The 20,382-nt window shown below is 35.9% G+C and overlaps 1 protein-coding gene across 2 annotated transcripts in view; it reads left to right on the plus strand.

Moving 5' to 3' along the window:
• KPNA1 (karyopherin subunit alpha 1) overlaps positions 1-20,382 on the plus strand; it is a 93,497-nt gene that overhangs the window by 20,096 nt on the left and 53,019 nt on the right. Inside the window, exons 1-2 of one of the 2 annotated variants that reach the window (XM_044670053.1) lie at positions 9,861-9,935; positions 19,911-20,044. In XM_044670053.1, the coding sequence (XP_044525988.1) occupies positions 19,916-20,044 (129 nt within the window). In that variant the 5' untranslated portion in view covers positions 9,861-9,935; positions 19,911-19,915. Of the gene's footprint in view, positions 1-9,860; positions 9,936-19,910; positions 20,045-20,382 lie in introns of those variants that run through there. The other variant, XM_044670052.1, reaches the window with a different exon arrangement.

Below are 20,382 nucleotides of genomic sequence, written 5' to 3' on the forward strand. Positions count from 1 at the left end.
AAAAAAAAAAAAAGGGAACAGTACACACACATACACTGTTGGTTTAGAACTCTTCTTACTCTACAAGAAAGTAGGAAGAGAAGGGGCTAGGAGAAAAGGGGGAAGGGTAATAAGGAATATAGATTAAAAGAGTCAGTCAAAAGCTAAAAGGGACAGGATAAAAAAAGAATTAATAGAGGGAAATAAATAGCAATCATAACTGTGAATATGAATAGGATGAACTCATAAAATGGAAGAAGATGGCGGAAAAGATTAGGAACAAGAATCCAAGAATATATCTTTTACAAGATAAAGGGAAAGTTTTATCTTTTGGTAATTTTGGAGATGCATCTGCGTATGTTTTCAGTGATTTTTGACCAAAATTTGGGAGCCGGAGATTGTTTTCTGCAGTTTGACAAGAGTATGACAAGATTTGTTAATATAAAATTGTTAGACCAGGCCAGAGGTTTTAATGGTTTATTAATAGAGAAGAGAGGAGATGGAAGTATATTTCTCTTAAAAAAAAGTTACCCTAAGGGGCAACTAGGTGGCTCATTGGATTGAGAGGCAGGCCTAGAGATGAGAGGTCCTAGGTTATAATCTGGCCTCAGATACTTCCTAGCTTTGTGACCTTGGGCAAGTCATTAAACCTCTATTGCCTAGCCCTGACTGCTCTCCAGCCTAGGAACCAATGCACAGTATTGATTCTAAGACAGAAGCTAAGAATTTTTTTTTAATTTTTTAAAATTTTTTTAGAAAAATTTTCCATGGTTACATGATTCATGTTTTTACTTTCTCCTTCAACCCCCCTCCCCCCACGCCGCCCATAGCTGATGTGCATTTCCACTGGTTTTAACATGTGTCATCTATCAAGACTTATTTCCATATTATTGATAGTTGTATTGGTGTGGTCATTTCGAGTCTACATCCCCAATCATGTCTGCATCAACCCATGTGTTCAAGCAGTTGTTTTTCCTTCTGAGATTCCACTGCTGTAGTTCTTCCTCTGAATGTGGAGAGTGTTCTTTGACATAAATCCCTCAGAATTGTCCTGGGTCATTGCATTGCTGCTAGTACAGAAGTCCATTACATGCTATTTTACTACAGTGTATCAGTCTCTGTGTTCAATGTTCTTCTGGCTCTGCTCCTTTCACTCTGCATCAATTCCTGGAGGTCTTTCCAGTTCACATGGAATTCTTCCAGTTTATTATTCCTTTGAGCACAATAATATTCCATCACCAGCATATACCACAATTTATTCAGCCATTCCCCAATTGAAGGGCATACTCTCATTTTCCAGTTTTTTTGCCACCATAAAAATTGCGGCTATAAATATTTTTGTACAAGTCTTTATCTATGATCTCTTTGGGGTACAAACCCAGCAATGGCATGGCTGAGTCGAAGGGCGGGCAGTCTTTTAGAGCTCTTTGGGCATAGTTCCAAATTGCCATCCAGAATGGTTGGATCAGTTCACAACTCCACCAGCAATGCATTAATGTCCCAACTTTGCCACATCCCCTCCAACATTTATTACTCTCACCTGCTATCATTTTAGCCAATCTGCTAGGTGTGATGTGGTACCTCAGGGTTGTTATGATCTGTATTTCTCTAATTATTAGAGATTTAGAACATTTTCTCATGTGCTTATTGATACTTTTGATTTCTTTATCTGAAAATTGCCTATTCATGTCCCTTGCCCATTTATCAATTGGGAAATGGCTTGATTTTTTTTATACAATTGATTTAGCTCCTTGTATATTTGAGTAATTAGACTTCTGTCTAATTTTCTGAGTTTTTTGTTATAAAGATTTTTTCCCAGTTGTTTCCTTTCTGATTTTGGTTGCATTGTTTTTGTTTGTACAAAACCTTTTTAATTTAATATAATCAAAATTATTTATTTTAAATTTTGTAATTTTTTCTAACTCTTTCTTGGTTTTAAATGTTTCCCTTTCCCATAGATCTGACAAGTATACTGTTCTGTGTTCACTTAATTTACTTATAGTTTCCTTCTTTATATTCAAGTCTTTCAAGAAGGTAAGAATTTTTTTAAAAAGAAGGGTTACCCTAATTATAGCATCTCCATTTAGCTGGTTCTTCTCTAGCAATTTGGGCACACAGTTCATTTGGGAAGTAGAGACCCTCATACTTCTCCTCTGGAATTTCCTACTACCCTAGCTCTTCCCTTCATAGAGGTGTGTGTGGTACGCTGAGGCTCCAGCTGATGTCAGGGGACATCATCTGTGGCATCAAATTGAGGTAATTTTCTTCACACTTCTATAAGTGGGGCAGTGGTGGAGAGGGGGAGAGAATCAGGTTTCTAGGAACTAAAGAAAACAATAGAAATCTGGCACAGACTTAAGAAGAGCCTTTCAGAGACTGGCCAGAGACACAGATAAGATAGGACCTGGACATAGAATCATTCAGTCATTCAATCAACATTTATTAAGCACTACTCTAAACTAAGTACTTTGCTACAATCCGGGATTAAAAATAGATGCAAAAGATAGTATATACACACAAAAGCAAACTATACAGGCTAAAAAAGAAGTAATAGAGAGAAGGCACCTCTATTAAGAGGGATTAAGAAAAGACTCCCTGTAAAAGATGGGATTTTAATTTGGACTTAAGGGAGATCAGTATTGTGAGGAGGCAGAGTGTTCTAGATATGATGGACAGCCACAGAAAATATCTGGAGCTAAGGATGTGCCTTTTTTTGTGAAATAGCTAGGAGTCTAGGGTCACTGAATCAAGGTGACATGAATTCTGATGGAGAAGAAAGGTATAAAAAGAATGAAGATGTAGGAGGTTAGGTTATAAAGGACTTTGAATGCCAAAATGGGAAGCCACTGGATTTTATTAAGAAGTGGTGGTGTGTGGGACATGGTCTGATCTGTGCTTTAGGAAAATCATTTTGATGACTGAATGGAGAGATTTGTAGAGATTTTTGAGGCAAGTAGACCTTTTCAGAAGGCTGTTTCAGTAAGTAGTCCAAATGTGGGTTGATGAGTACCTGAGTAGTGACAGTGTCAGAGGAGAGAAGAGAGCTTATTCAAGAGATGTTGCAAAGGTGAAATTAATAGTTCTTGGCAACCAAATGGAAACATGGGAGGTGAGAGATAGTAAGTCCAGGATGGCTCCTAGATTTTGGACAGCAGTTTTTTTGAATACTTTTCACAAAAGGACTGGACAAATGAATTAGAAGCCAAGTTTGAGTCTTTAGAGTATCTCATACTCAAAGAAACTGGATAATTGAGTACAAAGAAATATTGTAAGGAAGATCAGAACCTTTGAGAGACTGGGTATCAGATACAGAGAGAGGAGATAACAAGAGTCAGATCAAGTAATTAAGGGAATTTCATCAGTATGGGGAATTCTTCCCCACCAGATCACAATTATGACTTACTGAGACTTAGGAAGTTGTCTGAGTCATCTAGAGAATAATTGCCAAGAGTCATTCAGTCATCAAATGTTATTTGCCTCAGACAAATCATCCTGTCTCTAAGCCAGTATATTTTTATCCACTCACTAGGTCATGTTTTTTAGAATGTATTGAATTGAAAAGTAACTCTATTCCATTAAGTTTCAGAGAAATTCAGAGATAGAAGGCTCCTTGTTAATTATCTGGTCGTTTTACTTATAGAAGGTTGTGTCCAAGGTTAAATACTAGCAAAACTTAAATCTAGGTACCCTTTACCCAGTATTCAATATGTAAAGATGATATTCAACTCTTCAGTCTCTGACCATAAAACTATTTAGCATTGAGAAAGGATATAGTTATCCGAGCTGAAAGTGGATGACACAAAGTAAAGGCATCAGTTCTGTTCAGTATTTTAGTTAGGAAATTATTGACTTGACTGTTTTTGCCTTTGTTTCCCCAGTGTTTAACTCCAGAGCTTGGCACAGAGTAAAAGCTTAATTAATGATTGTTAATTTGACTTGATATAAATAAATAGGGCCCATATTTCCCAAAACATATGACTTAATTGTACCTAATAATTTCATAATTGTGAATCTTGTATCATCAAATTTTTTTTTCCCTCTTTGAGAAATCACCTGGGTTAATTTTTTTTTAACCCTTAACTTCCATCTTAGAATTAACACTGAGTATTGGTTCCAAGGCAGAAGAGTGGTAAGGCTAGGCAATATGGGGGTCAAGTGACTTGCCCAGGGTCACACAGCTGGGAAGTGTCTGAGGCCAGATTTAAACCTAGGACCTCCCACCTCTAGGCCTGGCTCTCAATCCACTGAGCTACCCAGCTGCCCCTGGGTTAATTTTTAATGAGAAATATTGCCTTTATTTTCCTGTACAAATGTTTGGCCATATTTAAAAAAAAAAACTGTTTGGAGCAGGAATTGCTCCTAATCAATTAATAAACATATGTTTATGACTGTAATGTGTCCAGCACTGCAAATGGATGTTAGGGTTATAAAATAGACCCTGCTCTGCAGGAGTTTCTATTCTGTTTGGAGAGGAAAAAACACTTGTACAAAAAAAGAAAGTGATTTTTTTAATGTGGAGAGTATTAGCAGTTGAGAGGATCAAAATGTGATTCATTTGGATTCCATAAATATTTATTAAGTTTCTACTGTGTGCCAGGCACTGTGCTAATAAGCACTGGGAATACAAAAAAAAGAGGCAAAAGAATTTCTGCCCTTAAGAAACTTACAATCTAATGATAGGGATAATATATACAAATAAATTTATACAAAACAAACTATATACTGTATAAGTAGCAAATAATTAAAAGAGGAAAGGCACCAGAATTAAGAGAAGTTAGGGAAGGCTTTTCCTGGAGAAAGTGGAATTTTAGTTTGGACTTAAAGGAGCCCAGACAGGTCAGTAGTCAGAATGGAAGAAAGAGTATTCAAGGCTTGATGGACAGCCAGAGAACATTCCAGGAGCCAAGAAATAAGATTATCTTATTCATGGGACTGCCAAGAATCCAATGTCACTGGATTGAAGAATATGTGTTGGGGGGAGTAAGGTATGAGAAGACTAGAAAGTAGAAAAGGGACTAAGTTATGAAGAATGCCTAACAGAACATTTTGTATTTGCTCTTGGAGGCAATAGAATGCCAATGGATTTTATATAGAGAGGGAGGAATACTTGAATAGCCTTTTTCAGATAATTGTGGGTGATTTCCTTTAATACGACAACCAAAACTTGAAAAGTGATAGGTTCTTAAAAGTTAGTTGCAGGGTGAAATCTGAAACCATACCAATGAACTTTCCTTATTCTAAAACATTGAAATTCATTAGTCTGTCTTTCCAAATGTTGGTACTTTGTTATATAATATTTTAAAAGTCACGTGCATTAATATTACCATCGATGCCAATAGAAAAGTCTTTTAAGTAGTGGGGAAGCTGCCAAGTTTATATTGGTAGGTACAGGTTTTTAAAATTTTAACTTTCTCTTGAAAGCTTGAATTTTATCATTGCAACAAATACTGTCAATTGTTTTATTTAAAATGGCAGTCTCACTTTGTTCATTTTTTGAGAAAATGCCTCTCAGATATCCAAATCTGAATAAACACAATTCATCTGTCATTCTTTGATGTAAAAATAATGTTCCATGAAAAAGCAGCTAGTTCATTTTGTAGTTGAATTAAGGAAGAAAGCGCAAGTGCTTTTTTCTCAAGATAACCATTACACTTAAATATGGAGCAGAAGTGCTTTCTTTAGGTACTTCCCATTTCATTACTAAATTACCATCACTAAAAAGCTGTATGCTGAAGGTTTAATTTAATAAGATTAAATAATTTTTATTGCTTCATCAATGGCATTCTTTTTTTAAAGTTTATTTAATTAATTTAGAATATTTTTCCATGGTTACATGATTCCTGTTTTTCCCCTCCTCTCCTTCCACCCCTCTCCATAGCCAACAAGCAATTCCACTGGGTTTTACATGTGTCATTGATCAAAACCTATTTCCATATTATTAATCTTTGCACTAGGGTGATCATTTAGAGGCTACATCCCCAATCATATCCCCATTGAACCATGTGATAAAGCAGTTGTTTTTCTTCTGTGTTTCTACTCCCACAGTTCTTTCTCTGGGTATGGATAACATTCTTTCATCCTGGATCCTTGCATTGTTGCCAATAGAGAAGTCCATTACATTCAATTTTACCACAGTGTATCAGTTTCTATGTAGAATGTTCTCCTACTTCTGCTCCTTTCACTCTGTATCAGTTCCTGGAGGTTGTTCCAGTTCACATGGAATTCCACCAGTTCATTATGCCTTTTAGCACAATAGTATTCCATCACCAATAGATACCACAATTTGTTCAACCATTCCCCGATTGAAGCATCCCCTTATTTTCCAGTTTTTTGCCACCACAAAGAACACAGCTCATCAATGGCATTCTGTAGTGAAACTGACTTGTTTTTCTTCCTATGATTCTGTGACAATGAAGAATATGGTAACTGCTAGTACAATTTAGTGCAACTGTCTTGATTTGTGTTAAAGTACAGATTTTTCACCCACATTTACTTTTGTATCATCACTGTAAATGCCAACATGGTTGCTCCAGGATAGACATGAAATTTGAAGAAATTTGCTGATGAAATGAATACAGGCAAAACAGCAAGTCCACTCACCTGTAGATTTGTTCATTTGTAGGAGAAAAAGTACAGTTTTGCAGATGAGATATTTACTCAGCCTTCATGTTTGCAGCTAAATCTCTAATTTGAAAGTCATAAACCTCTTGAAAACTTCTATGTATATACACTTGTGGGCATTTAGATGGCACAGTGGATTAGCATACAGGGCCTGGAGTCAGGAAAATTCATTTATGTGAGGTCAAATTTGGCCTCAGATTCTTTACCAGCTGTGTGACTGTAGGCAAATCATTTGACCCTGTTTGCCTCTATTTCCTCTGTAAATGAGCAAGAGAAGGAAATGGCAACCTACTCTAGAGTTTTTGCCAAGAAAACCCTAAATGGGATCACAAAGAGTCAGACATGACTGAAATAAACAGCTAAACAACAATACGTACACTTCCTTATCTTCTGTCTTAGAATCAATATTGTGTGTTGGTTCCAAGGCAGAAGAGTGGTAAGGGCTAGGCAATGGGGGTTAAATGACTTGCCCAAGGTCACCTTGGGCTAGGCAATGTCTGAGGCCAGATTTTTAACCTAGGATCTCCCATCTCTAGGCCTGGCTCTCAATCCACTGAGCCATCCAGCTGCTCCCAACACATGTATTTATGAGAGAATGAGAGTGAAGTATTAGTAGTATTATAGAAATAATCTTGGCTTCAGACCCCACCCTGTAAAGGTTTTGGAGACAGACCTCAAGAATCCCCCAAGACCACACTTTAAGAACCATTGTTCTGTAGATATAGAGGAATTTGGAAGAGGAGTGAATTTTATTTTATTTTTTATTTTTTTAAGATTTAAATATTTTATTTTTTTTAGAAAAATTTTCCATGGTTACATGATTTCATGTTTTTACTTTCCCCTTCACCCTCCCCCCCCCATATCCAGTGCACATTTCCACTGGTTTTAACATGTGTCATCAATCAAGGCTTATTTACATAATATTGATAGTTGCATTAGTGTGGTCTTTTCGAGTCTACATCCCCAACCCTGTCCCCATAAACTCATGTGTTCAAGCGGTTGTTTTCCTTCTGTATTTCTACTCCGGCAGTTCTTCAAGAGGAATGAATTTGAACAGAAAGATGAATTCTGTTTTGGTTGTGTAGAGTTTAAAATCCCCATAATATATTCCCTTTGAAATGTTCAGTGGGCACTGGTGTTTAGATCTGGGGCTCAGGAAAAGGGAGTAGATCAGGATATATATATATATATATATATATATATATATATATATATATCGTAAAATCATCTTCTTAGAGATGGTGAGTTCACTTTTTTGTAGAGAGTATAAAAGATGGTCTAGGACTTCATAGTACCTCATGGGGCATTCTCATTTAAGAGGGTGTGATATGGATCACAATCCATATCTGAGATCATCATTATCATCATCATAGTGGCAGCCATCATTATATAACACCTATTATATGCTAGGTATTATGCTAACTGCTTTATAAATATTATCCCATTTAATCTTCACAAAAACTCTGGGAGGTAGGTGATATTTAGTCTCCCTATTTTGTAGTTTAGGAAACTGAGGAAAACAAAGGTTAAGTTATTTCCTCAAGGTCACATAGCTTGTCAATGTCTGAGGCTGGATTTGAATTCAGGTATTCCTGACTCCAGGTTCAGTGCTTTATTCATTGCACCATCTAGCTGCTTTAATCACAGGACAAAACCAAGTGTTCATAGTATGATATATATTTGGATTGACTGTTCATAGACATAGTCTCATCATACATCTATCTTTGACAGACAGTTCAAATGAACAATATTCTGGCTCCAGAACTAAATTAGAGGAGAAATTATTTATTTAGAGGAAAGGATATTTGATGGACAGCACACATGCTCCATTAGTATGCACACAATTCCACAATAGTTAAGGGATGGTCCCCATAATCCCTATAGGATTTATGGGAGGATAGGAACAATTACACAAGATGAGATGTATTGCAGTCTGCATTCATAGTGTGGGTTACTTCCCAAACATCAAAGAGATTTATTATAAAAAGAGAAGTGGAATGGTTATAACATACAACATGCGTATGTCAACTGCCTTCTGGACCACCCTGTGGGAGTTGGGAGAGTGAGCCTAGAGAGAGTATTGCACATATATATATAAGGTAATTAAAAAATGTTATTACTCAATATTTAGGCTTTATATGAGCATGTAGTCAAAACCAATTTGTAAAGGGATTATGGAAGAAAATTGTGAGATATAAAACAGATTATTATTTGGTACATATGATATACTCCTATTTTATAACCCAGTTACTGAATAATATCTTTTTTAAAGGATTCAGTTCTTTTTTAAGCACTCTGTAGTTATACACAGAATCATTATACAGTTCAAATTCTTCATCTTACCCACAGTAATACATGAACAATTTTGTCAGATGTTTTCCTGAAATCTACATGTAATTATTCTTATAATCTATAAACTATCAAAAGACTCTCTTCACTTATTTTGGACTTCAGCTGTTCATTTGGCATTTTTAGTCTATCCTTCCCAGTCTAAAGATTGTTTCCTTTTTTCTCTACCAAGAAAAACAAATCAACTTGGTAAATAATTCTATTTATTCTTCATCGTTATTATTATTCTTTTCTACTCTGAGCTGTTGGCCCAGTTCCTCCTGAAATGCCCCTCCCAGTAGCTAGCTCATTGTTATTTATGAGTTAGGTCTCCTTGAGAGGTGACTTCTATCCAGGATGTTCTTCTATCTAGGATGTTCCAGGTGCTCTATTCATTAAAAACTATAGTTCAAGTGTCTCCATCAATGTATTTTTTTTAAACCCTTAACTTCTGTGTATTGGTGCCTTGGTGGAAGAGTGGTAAGGGTGGGCAATGGGTGTCAAGTAACTTGCCCAGGGTTACACAGCTGGGAAGTGTCTGAGGCCGGATTTGAACCTAGGACCTCCCACCTCTAGGCCTGACTCTCAATCCACTGAACTACTCAGCTGCCCCTCCACCAAAGTATTTTAATAGCCCTAGATGCTATTAACTCAAAGAATAAAACACCTACTAAGATAGCATAGTAAAAACAGTAGAGAACATTTCCCCCCATAAATTTGGAGCATATTGTCCCCCAAATACACTTAGAATCAGTGGGAAGAGTAGTTTTGCAGAGAAAACAGGCAACTCATGCCTCCAAGAGTTCTGGTCCCTAATATCATCTCTGGTTAGTAGGCCACCCAGCCAGACTCTCTGGACATTGTCCCTTGTAGAATCAACTGTCAGGGTTAATTCTCTCTTGAATTTATAGTTTGTTCTCTTTTCTGTCACTAGGGAGTCAACACTTCTCCAAGCTGCTTTCACTGACTTTCACCATTTTCTTTTGACCTGCCCTCTGCTGAGCACAGTATGTATCCACTGGACAAGTAGTTCTGTAGCAAAATGTTTTGGCCAATGGCAAGGAGGAGATAAGTCTCCCTCCCTCCTCCCCCCCCCACCCCCATATCCACAGGAACTGTATTTCTTCTATAACTGGCTTTCTACTAGACTTTAAAGGATCATACTCCTTGAAACACTTTTTCCTGCCCCAGTTTTGTCCTAGAACTGGCAAGCTAGCTTTTAAAGGTCACATACCCTGAACATGGCCAGCCAGTGGCAAATTGCCTTTCTAATTCCATTGGTTATTGAACACTTCTTCACACCCAGTAAAAGGGTAATAAAATTAAAATCCTACTTTGTACTTGTTTTAAAATGTAACTCATTTTCTGTGTTATTTGTCCTTTACATTCTGTGATTACATGGGAAGGAGAATTAGTATGGAATAACTAGATCTGTTAATGTTTTGAGCAATGTTTCCCTATCCCTACACTTGCTTCCAACATAGTTTTAATTTTATTGTTGTCATTAAGCTCTTCTCCTTATATTTTTAAAACATTATTTTATTTCAGATGACCATTTTTCCTTTCCCACCCCCCTGCTATTTGGGAGGAAAAAAGGAAAAGAAAAAAATCCTTATAAAATAAATATGCATAAACAAGCACCATACATTGGCCAGGTCCAAAAATGCATGTCTTATTCTGTGTCCTGAGCCTTTTATCTTTTTGTTAGAAGGCAGGTAATATGTTTCATTATTGGTCTTCAAAAATTATAAGTGGTCATTAGAATTCTTAGGTATTTCAGTGTTCTTTGCCTTTATAATATATTTGTAATTGTATACATTTTTTTTCCTGTTTCTGTTCATTCTGCATTAGTTTATGCAAGTCTTTCCAGATTTATCTAAAACTTCTTTTCTGTACTTTCATATTACCTTCTGTATTCTAATCATGTTAAAGGTTTATTAATTTATTTGTTTCCCCCCCTGGAATCAACTTTTAGTTTCATTTGTAATTACTATAGTTTCTTTGGTTTCCAATTTATTTTCATAATTTTCAAGATTTCCTCTTGTGCTTACTTTGGATTTATTTGTTGGATTTCTCTTTTAATTCATGTGCATATTCTCATGTTCTTATTTTACATGTGTACACACATGCATATATATATATAGACACACACACACATTTTTAGGACTATAAATTTTTTTCCTAAGGGACTACTTTAGCTTTATCCCAGAAATTTTGCTGTTTCATCTTCATCATTGTCTTTCACATAATAATTAAATATTTCCATTTTTTTCTTTGGCTCAGTATTTAGAGTTTCATTTTTGTCTCTTTTTCTTATTTGTGGTTCTGGAATTGATCATATCAATTTTTTACTGTATTAAAGACTGTATAGATTTTGTTTAGTATTTCTCATATCAAAGAACATATTTTTTTAAACAATTATTTGTAAAATCTCTGTGCCTAAACAAATGTTCAGGTTTTGGAAAAGTTCCATGTGGTTCTGAAGAGATATATATGTTTATGCCTGTGTCTATATTTATGTGTGAATGTGTATATATAAAGATGTGTATGTATGTTTACCTCAATGTTTGTCTCATTCATTGCACACCATAAGTCTTTTAGCTCTTAATTTCTCCAGCATTTTGTTTGAGGCTTTATTTTCTTTCTATTAGATTCAACTTCAAGGAAAGAACATTAATATCTTCTATTATTGTGCTAACCATCTATTGTCAGTTAATTTTTTCTTTATGAATTTAAATGCTGTGCCACTTAGAGCACATAAAATTAATATTCAAAGTAAGATAAAACTATAAGAAAAGAGCATATAAGATATATTTTGATAGTTCTGCAACATATGTTAGAATAAAAAATAGGCTTTATGGGGATAATAATGGAATTAGGGGCCCAGTGTTAAAAAACTCAAATCGGTGACATAAAATCAGCAACCTAATAAAGAAGAAATTTATGAAATAAAATAATATGCATATTTATGTAAATAAATATAAGAAATACATAAATACCATAAATAAAAAAAATAAAATAAATTGTGATCTCTGTGGCCTTGGACTGCTGCTTGGCCAGTGCACTGATTTTCCGAGTTCAGGTTGACAAAAGTAGAGTCTTCGTAGTAGAGAAGGGCATCCTTACCATAACTGTAGAAAATGATGTCTGGGGGTTGGGTGTGTGGGGGGGTATAGACCCATTACTTATACTTTACCAGAAGATATATAGTAAGTAGGTCTGTTTATCTTGAAAAAGACCTTAAGTTTCCTTGTAGAAGTGAGTGTAGGAAGAGTTGTTACAGTGATCCCTCACCTGTCATAGGAGTTATTTTCCATAGGCCCCCCGCGATAGGTGAAAATCTGAAGTAGCAGCATTCAATGACAGAAGGCTTAGAAGGAGCAGAACATTTGGGTGGCATAAGGCTTGAAATAAATTCTGACTTTTATGAAAACCTCACAAAAACACAGCACATCAGAGCAACACTACATGCAGAGATCAGACATGGATGTGAAGTGGACAAAGAGAGATGCTGAATGTATGGGTGTAGTACAGGAGAACAAATAGAGGGATGCGATAGTCACTGAGCCAGTCAGCACCCAGGATGCAAAACACAGCACTGATTGGTTGCCTTTCATCCCATCTGCCAATAGTCTACCATGTATAATCTCACAGTTGGCAAACTTGCAAGTGGTAGTGGAGTACTGCATTTCCATTGTGCACAGTACCATATTCATCTCCCAAATCCTGCAATATAGCAAAAACTCGCTATGCAGAATTAGACATATATTTTTTTAAAAAACAGGATACAGTGAAGTTGCAATAAGTGAACTGCTATGTAACGAGGGACAACTATTTATGAGTTGTGTAGTGGTTCAGTTTCTAGGTTTTCTTACTGTTTTCATGGATGAAATAATGTATAAATAAATGCAAAATTTGAGTTTTGATTTGAGATCAAATCATTCCCAAATACATAAATCTGGTTTGAACAAATCCATGTTTTAAAACAATAAGGATTGTATTTGTTGTAATTTGCTTGTCATCATTTCTATTTGTTTTTTGCTTTGATGATTTCATCTAAAGCTTTTTATATTCATGTGATACTTAGTAAATTTTGTTTCAGCTTCTCATTTTTAGAGTAAATTTTGTTTCAGCTTCTCATTTTTTATTCTATGTATATATCTGATTTTTAGTTGTGCTCCCTATAAGCAACAAATTGAAAGATTTTGACATAATTAGTCTTTTTAATTATTTAATTCATTCACATATAAAGTTATGAGAATTGAATTTATTTACTTACATTTGGGTCTTTGGTATTTTTTGAAATTAGTGTTGTTTGTTCTCTCTTTATTTTGTCTAAGGTAATTATTCTCACAGGTTCTTTTCCTCTCACCCTCAGTATCACTTTTTTGTCAGCCCTCACTTTAGTTTTGTAACTTTATTTGTTTCTTCATTCTTAGAATTAGTTGTCTAATTTTTCTGCCTTTTTAAACTTTTCTTTCCCCAAGTGATTAAAAATTTGCCTTTCTTTCCTTTCTTCTACCTTTTGTTTACATTTTTTATTTTCTGTACTTTTTATAAGAAGTATTTCTTTACCTTGTTCTCATTAATCCTTTTTATTCTAAATTTTTATATTTTGATTCATGGACTTTTTTGCTTATTTATTCCTTTTTTTGCCACTTCTATTATCCCCTCCTCTTTTGTTTCTCATGGAAAATTGAGCCTTCTAAAGGAGCAAGTTTGAGTTCCTTTTTTTTTTGTCCAGTTTCTGTATTATTACTTGTAAATCTTGCTTCTCCGGCCCCTGCCTTTTTTTCCCCCTTATTGTGCCTCGTTCTTATATCAGTTCATGAGAAAGAGGTAATAGAGGATAATAATTGAGGATAGAAACATTGCTCTGTAGTTAAAGTCTCCAAGTTTCCCAAGTCCTGTGATCTATTTGTGCCTGCTTCCCTCATAATCATTTTCTTTACCTTATTTCAGTCAACTGGTGGTGCAAAGGATAGAGTGCTAGTCTTAGAATTGGGAGGACCTGAGTTCAAATTTAGCCTCAGATACTTAGTAGCTATATGACCATGGTTAAGTCATTTAACCTCTTTTTGCCTCTGGTTTCCTCTACTACAAAAATAGGGATAATTCCACTATATAAATATTTTCTACCTCTCCTTCATTTACCTTGCAATCTTCTCTCTAGATATGCATGTTAGTAAAACTATGACTTGAATGCTATAGGGGGCTGCTCCTCTTCCCCCTTTCCACCTCCCCTGAGGACATTTCTCATAGTACCCTTCTGCTCAGATGCTCAATGGGAGAGCTTCCTCCCTCCCTTCTCTAGGGTAAGGGAGTGGCTTGCCTCATGGTGTCATGAGGGTTGCGGTTTGGGCACTCAGTCTAAAAAGTTTGGCTAGGTTCATGCCTTTCTTCTTTTGGGGATGCCTGTGTCATTCACTTCCTCCATCCCACCCACCCAATCCCATTTCCCACTAGCAGTAGGAGTTCCAGTTTCACTTCTAAGATAGGACTTTGTCCATGGAAGTACAAGGCTCTTTCAAAAATGGTCTTCCTGTGTACTAATTGCCTGCAAATTAAACCTGTTAGAAGGTTCTCCTTGCTGTGACCCCCTCCTGACCCCAGAAAATATCTCTCTCTGTGGAAATATTCTTCAGTTGGAACCCCTTTAACCTGAATGAGTCAAGATCTCTCCCACTCTTTCCCCCTATCTTTTCAGTCTTTCTCTTTGCCTACTTGTGCAGCTTTTTTCCTTGCCAAGACACCACTTGTTTAGGATAGATCACACATTCCCTCTTTCATCTAGCTCTTTTCTCTGCTTATATGCACCTTACTATTTTTCATCTTAATCCATAAAATTGATTTCTCTAGACAGTGATTGCAGGGGTTTATTCCTTGGTGTTTTAGGCATTCTCTTCCAGTTCATTTCTCCTGTTTCTTTAAATTACTCCATGTTGTTTCTTTTTTTAATCAATAAGTATGTGTTTTTCCCCCCCTTTTAGTAGTTTACTGGAGATGGGGTCATTCTTTCTTTGTGCTTTCTCTGGTAATTGCATTTATTTACCTTTTGTGCTTTTTGCTTGTTTGTTTTGGGATATTTGCAATTGAATGATCTATTCTTATTCATCTTTTTTTAGAATATTTCAAATGCCTCTCCTTTTTTTGAATATCTCATCTTTTTTCATTGATGACTAGGCTCAGATTTACATTTTGAATACCTTTGCTCTGTAAAATATATTTTATTTCATATTAATATATTCCATTCCTTTCTATGATTTCTGGTCAGTGTAAAGTAGTTTTGTTTATTCCTTTATATTTGAAGATTGTCTAGTCACTTGAAGAATGTGTTATTTGCCATTGGAATTGGTTAAATTATGTGTCTTGGAGTTCGAAACAAGTTTTTGTTTTTGTTTTTGTTTTTTTCCTGGATGTGATCTATTCTTTATTCAGAAGTTCTGGGAAGTTTTCTTACATTGTAGTGTCATTTTTTTTTTTTTTTTTACTTGTCATGTTCTCCTGGCGTTCTGTTGTTAAGATTAATATGTTTTGCTTGTAAAGAGATTGTGTTCTTTTAATGTTACTGGGTTTTTGAGAGACCTACTGTAGAGGTTTTAAGTTTTTCTGTTCTGCCATCCAGAACAGAATTCTGGATTCTGCCATTTCCCCCCCTAACTTTTTCTTTTAAGATTCTGGTATTCCATTTTGAATCATTCTGGAACATCCTGCTGTGGTTCTGTATTCTCTTGGGAATCCACAGGGTTCTGAGTTTCATCAGGTGTTGGTTCATTTTCCCTTGTCTTGCACTACTTTTAAAAGTCATTTTTAATTTTTAAAATATCTTGCTTTTCATCTTCCTTTCTAATTTTTTTTCTTTCCTTATTTATATATTTGCTTGCTTTCTAGGTTTTCATCTGAATTTTTTCTCCTGATCTTTGGTGTTTTTAGTCTGCTCTACCCTCACCCCTACCTCTATTCCCCTATGGGTCATTTTCTATCTCTTCACTTAATGTTGGTTTTATGATCCATCTGTTCTTTCCCCCACCCTTTCCTACCACCCCCCCAAGCTGGATCTCCTCAGAAGCTTTTTTATGTCAAGTAATTTTCTTTTCATTCACTTCAGTCCCTGACCCAAATAACTTTTAGATGGATAGAACTGACCCAGCTAGTTTATAGTTTTCCTTCAGGCCCATTATAACCCTGTATGCTACCTTTCTCCTCTCCCAACCCAATTCTCTCCCTTTTTAGTTCTGTAGTTATACTGGTTCCGTGACTCTGTGTGTGTGTGTGTGTGTGTGTGTGTGTGTGTGTGTGTGTGTGTGTGTGCGCGCGCNTGTGTGTGTGTGTGTGTGTGTGTGTGTGTGTGTGTGTGTGTGTGTGTGTGTGTGTGCGCGCGCGCGCGCGCGCCCGTGAAGGCTTTGTGAAAGGTGGTATGGTTCTTTACCAAAAGATTTTCTGTCACCTTAGAGTTCTCAAACCTGAGGATCGCTCCAGGCAGAAGCAAGGTTCTTCATTCCCTGTATTTCAGCTGTCTCCACATATGACTAGGCAGAGTTAAGTTCCTTTATTGCATCTGGATACTAGGAGGAAGGACAGGGAATGTGGCCACAGAAACTGCAGCAAAATAAAGCCTGTGGGTCAGGTTATATGCTCTGCCTTGAACCTGAAGGCTGGTGGGGAAGAGAGAGTGCTGAATTATTGTTAACTACTGTTAATTCATAAGGCTATAATTGCTCTATCTCCCTCACATAATTCATTTTTTGTGGGATTTTTAAGAGTAGGTACTGGAGAAAATATCTCTTCTCTTATGAATTTATGTTCTTAACACACAACACAACTCTGCTATCTTCTAAATAAGGTAGAACATGAAGACACTTTGATGGCTCAGTGTAAAGAGAATCATGCCTGGAGAACAGGAGATTTGGGGTTCAGATGTGATCTCAGACACTTCCTAGCTTGGGTGACCCTGGGGCAAGTTACTTAAGCTCTGTTGCACTAACCCTTATTGCTTTTCTGCCATAGAAGAATTCCACTTGGAATATAAGAGTTTTTAAAAAAAATAAAAGTTGAACATTTTATTTGGAATTTTATCATTATTGATACTAAGCTAGACCTTCTACTTTAGAGTGCCTCAGATCCTAAATGCTGCCCACATCAGGAAATTCCAGTAGCCTAACATCTTAACTTGATTTATTTTGAATGTATAGTTAGAAATATCTTGAACCCCTAAAAACTACAGTACCCAAAATTCCTTTCTGTATTACCTTGAATGCTTTTCCTTTTGTCTTACGTTTTTGTGGTCACGTTTTTGTATGAGTTCTGAGGCTTCTCCTCAGGCTCTCTTTTGCTCTTGGGAGTGGGCTGATTAGTACCCTTGTAGTTAGTTTTCTTTGTTAGTCTATTATTAATAAAAATTTATAAGTATAATATTTAGTATTTTGTATATGAATTTTAATCTCCACAGATACCATCGAAGTTATTCACAATCTTCTTCAAACTTAGACTCATTGAAGTCATAAGAAAAGATGTCTTTATTTCCTTCCAGATCCTTCTCAGATAGACATTTCCCTAATTTGGTTAACTTGTCTGAATATAATTTCTATCTAAATACAGTAATTCTGAAGAATAAACACTTAGTCACTAGAAAACAAACCTTGGTAGGTAGACTAATTTAAATTCTGAGGTTTGTTTTTTTTCCTCTTTAAATATTTGAGGGTATAACAATGGGAGACACTGTATTCAAAGCTATTATCAGAGTTCTTGTGTCTCTTTACCTAATATATTCTTCATAGTCTAATTTTTATTTATTTAAAAAATTTTTTCATGAATTAATTTAGAATATTTTCACATGGTTAGATGATTCATGTTCTTTCTGTCCCCTCTTCTCTTCCCCACTCCCGGAGCTGACAGGCAGTTCCACTGAGTTATATACATGCATTGTTGTTCAAAATCCATTTCCATATTATTCATATTTGCAATAGAGTGATCATTTAAAGCCCAAATCCCCAATCATGTACCCATTGGACTGTGGGATCAAATCATATGTTTTTCGTCTGTATGTCTACTCCCACAGTTCTTTCTCTGGGTAGCATTCTTTCTCCTATATGCCTCCAGATTGTCCTGGATCATTGCATTGCTACTAGCAAAGAAGTCCATTACATTTGATTGTGCCCCAATGTTTCTTGTTCTTTGTATAATGTTCTTCTGAATTCTGCTTATTTTGCTCTGCATCAATTCTGGAGGTCTTTTCAGTTCACATGGAAATCCTCCAGTTCATTTATTTCTTTGCAGCACAATAGTATTCCATCATCATCATACCATAATTTGTTCAGCCATTCCCCAGTCAAGGGGCACTCCCTCATTTTCCAATTTTTTGTCACTATAAAAAGTGCAGCTATAAATATTTTTGTAAAAGTATTTTTCCTTATTATCTCTTTGGGGGAATCATAGTCTATATAATTTTGAAATTTTTCTTTAATGAGTCAAAATTGTGGCTATAGGATTTATAAAGGTGCATGTTACATATAAATAGGTGCAAAGACATATATACAGAAGTGCACTTATATTTTGGAATAAATGGCTTAGAGATGCAGTCTTCACATTTCCAAATCATTTTTTTTCTCCTTGCCTTCCCCATAAGTCCATTTTTTTATAGTTTTTAGAACATTTTTCCATGGTTATAGGATTCATGTTCTATCTCTCCCCTCCTCCCACCCCCTCCCATAGCCGACTCACAATTCCACTGGGTTTTACCTGTGTCATTGATCAAGACCTATTTCCATATTATTGATATTTGCGCTAGGGTGTTCAATTTGAGTCAATATCACTAATTATATCCCCATCCTCTCATGTGATTAGGCAGTTGTTTTTCTTCTGTTTCTACTCTTACAGTTCTTCCTCTGAATGTGGATAGCGTTCTTTCTCCTAGGTCTCTCACAGTTGTCCTGAATCATTACATTGTGGCTAGTAGGGAATTTTACCACAGTGTATCAGTCTCTGTGTATAATATTCTCCTAGTTCTGATCCTTTCACTCTTCATCAATTCCTGGAGGTTGTTCAAGTTCACATGGAATTCCTCCAGTTCATTATTCCTTTGAGCACAATAGTATTCCATCATCAACAGATACCACAATTTGTTCAGCCATTCCCCAATTGAAGGACACACTCTGATTTTCCAGTTTTTTGCTACCACAAAGAGTACAGCTATAAATATTTTTGTCCAAGTCTTTTTCCTTATGATTTCTTTGGGGTATAAGTCCAGTGGTCTTATGGCTGGATCAAAGGGCAGGCAGTCTTTTAGCGCTCTTTTGGCATAGTTCCAAATTGCCATCCATTTTTTTATAGTTCTACAGCATTGCTATCCCATTAAATCCTGCAGTTCAAGGAGGATACTGGTTTCTTCTGGTCCTTAATTCTTGTCAATTTATCCTGACTTTACTTTTGGGCTCCCTTTGCTTTTGTTTCATGTTCTGCTTATCTGACTTTTTTTTTTATCTGAAGGTTCTGCCTTTCCTTTTTTTCCTTTTAACCTTTTGTTTGAGCTAGTTGCAAAACCTTTTTCTTAGTGATATCATTTACTAATCTGTTGATAATCAGTTCTGATTTTGAAAGTGTCTATACAGATATTAACTTAAGCATACTAAATAAATTTTTTAATATAAGATAGCTAAAGAGAAATAAAGTCTAAAAGTTGGAGGTTGTCTGTTCTACCTTTATTGGAAAGGGTTTAAGAGAATTGCTTTGATGGATTCAGAAAAAGAATTGAGAATCTGAGGAAATGTAATACAACTACTTTTGCCAAAATCTGCTCATTTCAGAAAGCTCAGAACCCCTTGAAAATGTAGTAGAGCCTAGAAATTTGGAAACAACCTTTAAGGATAAGATAAACCGTAGTTTTAGGCAGAAGAATTATAGTATAGCACAGAAGATAGACTACAAAGTAGTCTTTCCCAGGGAAAACTCAGGTCTGGATTCATTCTCTTAATGTTCCATTGCAGCAATCATGACCACCTCAGGAAAAGAGAACTTTCGCCTGAAGAGTTACAAGAACAAATCCCTGAATCCTGATGAGATGCGCCGAAGGAGGGAAGAAGAAGGACTTCAGTTACGCAAGCAAAAAAGAGAAGAGCAGGTAAATACTTGATCTTTATTCATTTCTTATATGTTTAATATCCTAGGATAAACCAGAAAGAAAGCAGTCAATTTGTAGCTTTGTGCATAGTTTAAGACACCTTTCTTGTACTCTCAAACCAAACAGCAGTTTCCACATTGTGAGTTCCCTAAACCACTAAACTGGAGATCTCCAGTTGACTGCTTCCTGCCCCAAAGTACCTACTAGAATAATGCTTCTTGATCTTTTCTATCTTAAAACCTTGAGAAGAGTCTTTCTTTTTGTTCTAAGTTTTGTAAGAGGGGAAACTAGATATTTAAGGTTTGGTTGCCAGAAATCAGATTTACGCAATTTCAAAT

Source organism: Gracilinanus agilis, chromosome 3 (genome assembly GCF_016433145.1).
Source record: "Gracilinanus agilis isolate LMUSP501 chromosome 3, AgileGrace, whole genome shotgun sequence".
Lineage (NCBI taxonomy): Eukaryota > Metazoa > Chordata > Mammalia > Didelphimorphia > Didelphidae > Gracilinanus > Gracilinanus agilis.